The following is a 9241-nucleotide window of genomic DNA, read 5'->3' on the forward strand; positions in this document are numbered from 1 at the left end:
TTATAAAACCTATAGACATGTTAACAGCTGTTGGATCTCCGAATAATAAATAAATAAAAACATTGCAGTTTCGATTTCGGGACTGCAATGTTCCATACAAATTCCATTATTTGTCGAGTTCCAAACTTTTTAAAAGTTGAAGTGGCCATATCAAATGAAGTCATAGGTTCATTAAACAGCCAAACAGATGATCGGTACTTATTATTATAATGTCGGTACCGCGACTATTTAGGTGTCTCAAATAGGTTGGCGTATTTGCAGCAGAAAAATACACTTCCATTTTTAATTAAAAAAATAAAACGGCGGCAAAGCAAATCTTTTTACTTTTTTCTGTGAAAATATATACATAAGAACGTCGCTTCTGTAAAATATTTCTATTATATTTGCATTTATTGCGCCATTTTTGAGAAAAGCACTATACCTATATATGACTCGGCTGGAAGGTTACTTGCTGGCATATTAAATATATATTAATAACGGGTCACTCACGTATTTTAAGTCAAAAACGCTCGACATGTTTCACTCCGTACCGAGGAGCGTCATCAGGAGCTTGCGTCGTTGTGTTTTCGACTTAAAATACGTGAGTGATCCGTTATTAATATATTTAATATGTCTGTGTCTCACGGAAGTTTTGTTATTAAAATGGCTACTTGCTGGCTTCGGATTCAATTAAACGGACTCCCAAGGTCGTCCGTTCAAAACGAATCTTCAGCGTGGAAGTAGCTACTTTCGAGCCTCGACAATAATGTACTATTTGTTAACTACTGTGAGCTCTGACCTCAATTAGCCTCATGCATGAAGTTTATATTTGAATGAAATATGTTTTATTCGGATGTTTGTTACCGTTATATCATGTTACAAATGCATTTCCGTTTTTAAATTACCATTTAATTACTTAAAATTATAAATAAAAAGTACAAAAATTTGCCCGCGAAAAGCTAGTGAGCGAAACGCTCGAAACGCCACGTGACGTCACGCGTTCGACAGATTAGTGTCATTAGTAGCAAACGTCAGTCGGGCCGCCCAACGTGTGACTTCATCACGCTCTGTCGAATTCGCGCCAAAAATTATGAGCGTTTCAACCGCTCAAAAATTTTCAACATTTTAAATATTTTTTAATAAAATAATGTTATGGTTTACAAAAGTATTTTTATCATTTCCGGTGTTCCAACGATATAAATTATGAATCCAAAAATAAAAATAAATTCATGCATGGAGCTAATTGAAGGAGACTTTCTTCCTAACGTCATCGGGCGTCATCCTCTTCACCTGCACCGTTTTGTAGACGGGGGGTTCGCCGTCGGCGGGTGCGGGGGCGGGGGCGGGGTCGGGCTTGCCGGGCGTGGCGCGCGCGGCGAGCAGCGCCACCTTGCGGCGCAGGTCGCGCACCTGCGCCGCGCCGGCCAGCTGCGCCGCGCCCAGCGCCAGCACGGACGCGCGGAGGCGGTCGCACTCCGTGCTGACGGAGTAATGTTGCATTACTTACACCAAAGATAGATATAACTCCGTAATAGATGGATACAGTCTAAGGAAAAAACGTGCCTCGAAAAACAACAAAATTTGATTCTCGATCAGATGGCGCCACTAGTTTTGGCCTACACTCGTATAGAGGGCGTTGACTGTTTCGTTTGTTATTTATAATTTTAACGCATACCAGTTAAACAAACATGGGTCAAAATCATATAAAAATAATTAATGCAAATAAAAAAATCATTTATCCATATTTAAATACATTTTATCGTATTTTTATAAATATTTATTTTTAGTTTTAAAGTGTGTCGACAGATGGCAGTGAATTTACTGGGGTTACAAAATTTACTATGACAGTAACGCTCTAGTATAAGTTATTCTATGCTTACACCCCAGGCCAAAAGTATACAAACAACGTTGTTTATTTAATACCTCACGTTTCTATCTTTGTTGTATATATTTGTAAACTAAGACTTACATTAGGCAAACCCAAAAGATTAAAAATACACGCTTAATATGAATACATCCTAAAATATTGTCAAAAAACTAAAAAAAGACTTAGATATGTAATTTGTTATGTATGTTAATTTACAACTCTAAACTTTAATACTCTAAAAAATAAATTAGGAAAAAAATACATAATTATACCTACCCTTTAATTACATGACAAAAAATGTTGAATTGGCAACTATCACAGCCAGAGTAATTTACTTTTAAAATGTTCTATTATTATTTTCACCAAATTGTCAATGAGTAGTATAAAATCCATCGCTTTAAAGATCACACTTTTCTATTGAAATACAAGCTTGTTTCCATACTTTTCGCCTGGGATGTAGGGCCAGTTGCACCATTCCCACTAACCCGGGGTTAACCGGTTAAACCGTTAACCCGGTGTCTACTTGTACTGGTAACTCCAGACCCCTATTTCATCACGGTGACAGGTGCGACATCACTGTTGCTGACGTCGCAGGCCTCCATAAATTACGGTAACCGCTTACCGTCGGACGTGCGGGGTGCTTGTTTGCCACCGACATTTTAATTTATAAAAAAACTCCATTATATCGCCAGTAAATAAGTACTTATTTTGCGAAGCTAATGACAATTGTCACAAAAAACACGACAATTGTCACGAAATTCCGACACGGAACTCGTTTCCTGTCAAGAATTACCGGTGACAATTGTCATCATAATCATCATAAACTTTTTTTAACCGATATAATAATATATTTTTTAAATAATACAATGATGGTGGCAAACAGAAATACGGCCCGCACGATGGTAAGCGGTAACCGTAGCCCATGGAGGCCTGTGACGTCAGCAACAGTGATGTCGACAATTGCACCTGTCACCGTGGTAAAATAGGGGCCAGATTTAACCGATTAATCCGGGTTAATGAATAGTGCAGGTGAAGTGGCCCTTAGTTAGGTTCTAAATTTAAATTTAAAAATTTGAGGCCTCGCGTAAGGACTTGAACCAGCGCGACAACTCCCGCCGTTAGCGCTCACACAACTCCTCCGAGTAGCTTTCTCTTGTATAGTAAAGAGTAACAGAGATAGCACTACTGCAATCGCTCGCGTCGCTTAGTAAAGAGTGACAGAGATAGTACTACTGCAATCGCAGGTTGTTGGTAAGGTAGTCTTACTTGAGATGATCGAGCACGGCAGGCAACCAGCCCGGCTCAAGTCGAGCAGGCGGCGAAGCCTCACGTAAAGACTTGAACCAGCGCGACAACTCCCGCCGTTGGCGCTCACACAACTCCTCTAGCTGAGTTATGCGCTCCGAGTAGCTCTCTGTGAAATAAAAATAATAATTTAAACAGATACTTTTAGTTTGGATCGAACCAAGAATCAATGGAACGCCGGTATTCTATAAAGATATATCTTGTTCGTAAACTGAAACGCTTATTAACTTCAAACTCACATTACCCCCCCTACGCCATTACGCTCCCTATTACAACATAATCATTTGCAGTTATTTACTAGTTAACTCATATATATATATATATATATATATATATATATATATATATATATATATATATATATATATATCATAGAGTAACTTATACTAGAGCGGTACTGTCATAGTAGATTTTGTAACCCCAGTAAATTCACTGCCATCTGTCGACACACTTTAAAACTAAAAATGAAGATTTATAAAAATACGATAAAATGTATTTAAATATGGATAAATGATTTTTTTTATTTCCATTAATTATTTTTATGATTATGACCCATGTTCTTTCACTGATATGCGTTAAAATTAAATAACAAACGAAACCGTCAACGCCATCTATACGACAGTAGGCCAAAGCTAGTAGCGCCCTCTGAACGAGAATCAAATTTTCATCATTTTCGAGGCACGTTTTTTCCTTAGACTGTATCCATCTATTACGGAGTTATATCTATCTTTGATATATATGTCGGAGAATAGCTGAATTGTGCGCAATCTTTGACAAATAGAGCAAACTAGGGTGTTACCTGGTGTTACCTGAGTGGCGTTCGACGCAGTTCCGCCAAGCCGTCATAGAGTGCGCTATCAAAAACAGATGATATCCAGAACAATTGAATATTGCTGTCAATCAATCTTCAGATGAGAACGAACGGGAGAAGATGACGTCGTGGCGGTTCCTGGGTCTAATCCACTGCTTTGCTTTGGATAAGAAATGTAACCTGTGCTGTGATTTGTAAACAGTCTTGTGCAGTAAAGACTGTGAGTTGAATATCGTATTTCATTGAAAGCCCTCGTCACCCACGATTGAAGGTTCTAATGTGCCTCCGATAGTATGATACGCCCACTATTCCGACATATAAAGAAAAATAAAAAAAATATATACAAAACACGAGCATACCAATAAGTTCCCTGTCGTAGTGAGCGGCGTCTCCAGCCTGCTGCTCCCAGATATTCTGCTTCTCATGTAGCAGCGCCTCTACCTCCGCTTGTTTATTGGCTAGATCTCTTCTCAGCTAAAAAACATTCATTTTACTGTCACTTATACTATTTTACCACTAAGGGCCAGTTGCACCTAAACATCTGTTACCGTTAAAACTTAACTTTCTTTACCACAGTTATATTTTAAATGTAATTTACTTACTCTTGCATTAGTCTGCTTCATCTGTATAAGATTCTTGGCCATCTCTTGTCTTTTATCTTCTACTTCAGCAAAAATGGAATTCCCTTTTGCCGCTGCAATTTAAAACAATTATTTAAATTTTCTACAGTACATCTGGTGCTCCATTAGGACACCCTGTGCTAATAAGCACATTACGCAACTACGTCCAAAATTTAAACGGTCATATGTACTGTAAAACGTTGTACGAAACACGTGCAAATAGGTAATTCGCAACTCATGTCGATTTAACCCATTAGCGCCCAATACCCACTGGGGGTACACCTAGGTTACGGTGTTAGATTCGATTTTCTACTGTAACTCTACCAAACAGCATTAAAAAAATGGTGGGTACCAAAACGTGGGTGTGGGCGCTAATGGGTTAAAACGTGGTTAAAAATCCGCCACTCGTTGCGAGTTTCGCACTTGTATCGTAAAAACTATTTTATAACCAGTGTGTATGCAGGAAGTAAGCTTAAACAGTGAAAAAGCGTAGTGTGGTTGGCAAAGCAGTTTGAATCTAGTCTGTTTAAGCTTATACGGGCTAATGTAATTTCATATTTGAGTGGCAAACCTGATTTCATTTCTTTTTTTTTAAATACCTATATAGGAATTCAAGTTTTGGAGACCCTATACATTTCTAAGGATTATTTGATAATTTTTTATTATTATATATGCTTCAGCTCTGACACTTACAGACTTTTACATCTCTAAAGAATTTTGGATGTCTGATGCTTCTTTTTAGGGTTCCGTACCCAAAGGGTAAAAACGGGACCCTATTACTAAGACTTTGCTGTCCGTCTGTCTGTCTGTCACCAGGCTGTATCTCATGAACCGTGATAGCTAGACAGTTGAATTTTTCACAGATGATGTATTTCTGTTGCTGCTATAACAACAAATACTAAAAACAGAATAATATAAATATTTAAATAGGCCCCATACAACAAACGTGATTTTTTGCTGTTTTTTTCCGTAATGGTACGGAACCCTTCGTGCGCGAGTCCGACTCGCACTTGGCCAGTTTTTTAATATAGTTTTTTTTTTGCGTAATTCGACATTTAGAGGAGATAGGTACATATTAAACATATTAATAACGGGTCACTCACGTATTTTAAGTGACCCGTTATTAATATGTTTAATATGTCTGTGTCTCACGGAAGTTTTTTTTTTTTATGAAATAGGAGGCAAACGAGCAGACGGATCACCTGATGGTAAGCGATTACCGCCGCCCATGGACACCCGCAACACCAGAGGGGTTGTAAGTGCGTTGCCGGCCTTTAAGATGGGAATACGCTCTTTTCTTGAAGGTTTGAAGGTCATATCGGTCCGGAAATACCGCAGGCGACAGTTCATTCCACAGTTTAGCTGTGCGAGGCAGGAAGTTTCTAGAGAAATGCACAGTTGAGGACTGCCAACCATCTAAGTGGTGAGGAGTTTTGTTATTAAAATAAGATAGGTACATCTCTAATATTATTATATTTTGCTTGTAATTTGCATTTAGTAGAGAAGTCTATTAAACTATGTATTAGGCAGTAAGCATCCCGAATAAAATAAAATAAAATAAAAATTATCTAATATTTCATTTATTCGATAATTAGTATTTTAAAATCTTTGGTTATTTTTATTGCCCCTGTAAAAGTGCCCCTGTGGCCTATTTGCTGAATAAATGTTTGTTTGTTTTTTTTTTTTTTTATCCTATCTGGCTTTTACTCCCCGCAAATTTGTTTTGTTTGAGTTCTGAATGGGGTTGGCAACTGTCAAAGGTTTGCAGAGATGGCGCCATCATAGCTTGCCCCTTTTTCTATGAGATTTGGCTTAAAGGGCTGGCATCCAGGGCATTAAAAAAAACAAAAATTTGACATAATTCTAGGGATTGACAGGGCAAGTTATGCTGGCGCCATTTGCTAATTCTGACCCCAAAAACCCCATTCTGAAGCACTGAATTATTCCGATACCTATTTAAAAATGTACATCACTCACCATGCTCAGGGCCTTCATCAGGCTGATGCAACATGGCGCGTGCCTCGGCGAGGTCAGCAAGCGCAGATGCCTCACGCTCTGCAGCAGCTCGGAGCTCTTCTCGCCGAAGTTCCGCAGCTTCACGCATCTGACCCATCTCTGCTACCAGCTCTTCGGACCTAGAAAATAAAAATAAAAATCAAATCCTCAAGAAAGTTACTAAGTTACATCAGTGGCATTAGGAGGGGCAGACCGGGCTAGTGCCCCGGGTGCCATCCAAGGGGGCGCCAAAATGAGCAAAAGGCAGCAGCAGGGAAACTTTTGTCAGTCATCAGGGGGCGCAAATTTGGTGACTGCCCCGGGCGCCATAGCCTCTAGCTACGCCCCTGAGTTACATCAACCCACTAAGTTAAATAAATAAATCCGTTTATTAAAAGGGTGGTCACTAACAAGGTTCAAGGATGATCTCATAAGGAATGATGTAAGCCAATACTAATAGATGTGGTCTGAGCAGATAACACTTTGTCTCTGAAATCTATAAAATCTTCAAATCTATGGGGTTAAGCAGTAGATGTGTGGTGAATGCAAGTGTGTTCTGCTTAGCTAGTAAGCTTTATAACAAATTGCCTGTCCATTTCAGAATGTAACCCTAAAATCAGTTTAAGCACAAACTACTGACACTTTTAATTGATAATTGTTTTTACACTATTTCTGAATTTTTGCTGTATAATTTTAATGCTACTGATTTGACATGACTTTAATATTAATAATAACTAGGTATTTATATAGATATGTAAATTAATTTCGCATGTTAGTATGTAAGGAAATTATTCAAGTTTTTGTACGCCATCAGGCAGGGTATAGTGCTACAAATATTTATTTATCGCTACTGTAATCAGTTTGACATATACTCACGAATAAAAACACTGAATAAATAAATATAATTTAGACAATTCATTGTCTCATTCCAAACATCAAGTTTCCAGACTAGCAATTAAATTCTCTTTTCAAAAATATAAACAGCAATAAAAGCTCACCTCATCCTCCAGGATGCTATCTCAGCCTTTGTCTCTTCTAGCGCCGCCTTCGCTGCCGCGACCTCCTCCAACGCCACCGACAGAGCGGCCCGTGCCTCATCTAACTCCCCTGTATCACGCTCCGGCGACTGCCTGTCTTCTTTAAACGCAATCTCCTCTTTCAAACGACGAATTTCATCTTCAAACTTCTTCACCTCTTTAGCATGACTCTCAACCAGTTCCGTACGCTCCTCGCGTAACCCTGAAATGTCCTCCTGAAGCTTAGTTATTTTGGAATTCAGCTCATTCTTTCTCCGCTCCTCTTCAGCTTGATGGGACTCTAGTTCGGCCGATAAATACCTCTGCACGTCTAAAGCTGTGTTATGATTTCGTGTGGCTTCATGTAGCTCCTGTTTTGTGGCATCGTAAATGCTGGATAAGTTTTCGAATTGTTTTTTGAGAGAGTAATACTTCTCAGTCAGGTCACCATTAGTTATGTCGACTATTTCTGTGCAACCTGTTTTGTTGCTGATGGTAGAGTAATCCATTGTCCCTTTATATAACTCAACACGCAAATTTATACAAGTTTCGAACAAAAATGGTTCAACTTTAACTGAGAAACACACGAGATTACACTCCGTTTTTTTCAAACATAAACGGCAACGGCAAAATACACAATGACAATGACATGTTATTGACATGTAGACATGAATGACATAAAGGCCAGACAGTCCAGACGGGAACAATTTTTCGTCAATCTGAAGATCTGATGTGATCTAATGCAAATCTGAAGCTCGCTCCGGACTACACGGCGCGAAGCCGCGAACGCGAGTGTGGAGTCGATTTCGCTGATTAGCGAACTAGACTCCACACTCACATTCGCGGCTTCGCGCCGTGATTCGCGCATGAGTGTGAAGGGCCTTTGAGGGCTACACCGTTTTTGTGGTCACCAGTTGGCGCCACTGTAGATGCAGGTCCAGAAAAAGAGATCTCAAAATTCTTCTTTGATTATTTTTAAAAATCAATACGTTCTAATATACACAAAGGTATTTTAGCGTCTAAATGAGCCATTTTTTCAACCTGTTTATTTTTGCATTTTTGCATATATTTTATTTGGCACTTTTTAAACCACTAACATTTATTGAGATATATCAATTGTTTACCATGATTAATCAAAGATGGAAAATAACCACAATTATAAATAAGCTCGAACCCCCAAAACTTCTATGCATTTGATATTTTGAAAGACCTCCATCTTACACTAGCGCCCCTAGCGGCGAAATTAAACGCCATCTTGATAGTTAACCTCGTGAACAATTCCTTTGTATTTTGCTCATTAATATTGTTTAAAGTGTAGTATCGATAGTTTATTATACAGCAAAGATAGATAAAACTCCGTAATAGATGGATAGAGTCTAAGGAAAAAACGTGCCTCGAAAATCACGAAAATTTTATTCTCGATCAGATGGCGCCACTAGTTTTGGCCAACTCTCGTATAGAGGGCGTTGACTGTCTCGTTTGTTATTTATAATTTAAACGCATACCAGTGAAAGAACATGGGTCAAAATCATTTAAAAATAATTAATGCAAATAAAAAAATCATTTATCCATATTTAAATAGATTTTAACGTATTTTTATAAATCTTCATTTTTAGTTTTAAAGTATGTCGATAGATGGCAGTGAATT

The 9241-nt window shown here is 38.5% G+C and overlaps 1 protein-coding gene across 1 annotated transcript; it reads right to left on the minus strand.

Annotated features, from left to right (window-relative positions):
- Positions 1–1218: 1218 nt before the first annotated feature.
- Positions 1219–8222, minus strand: LOC134742665 (protein Spindly). The gene is made up of 6 exons (XM_063675853.1): positions 7576–8222; positions 6560–6717; positions 4565–4656; positions 4322–4436; positions 3113–3260; positions 1219–1459 (listed from the first exon to the last, which is right to left on the minus strand). The coding sequence occupies exons 1-6, from the start codon at positions 8100–8102 to the stop codon at positions 1219–1221; spliced, it is 1281 nt and encodes a 426-aa protein (XP_063531923.1). The 5' UTR covers positions 8103–8222.
- Between the last annotated feature and the right edge of the window lie 1019 nt (positions 8223–9241).

This window comes from Cydia strobilella, chromosome 7 (assembly GCF_947568885.1).
Source record: "Cydia strobilella chromosome 7, ilCydStro3.1, whole genome shotgun sequence".
Classification (NCBI taxonomy): domain Eukaryota; kingdom Metazoa; phylum Arthropoda; class Insecta; order Lepidoptera; family Tortricidae; genus Cydia; species Cydia strobilella.

Excerpts from the sequence above, each read along its gene's own strand:
- LOC134742665 (XM_063675853.1), bottom strand. The coding sequence starts at position 8,102 with ATGGATTACTCTACCATCAGCAACAAAACAGGTTGCACAGAAATAGTC. Across the intron at positions 3,261-4,321 it reads CTACGACAGGGAACTTATTG|AGAGCTACTCGGAGCGCATA; the intron begins GTATGCTCGTGT and ends TTTATTTCACAG. Across the intron at positions 1,460-3,112 it reads GCCGTGCTCGATCATCTCAA|CACGGAGTGCGACCGCCTCC; the intron begins GTAAGACTACCT and ends TTACTCCGTCAG.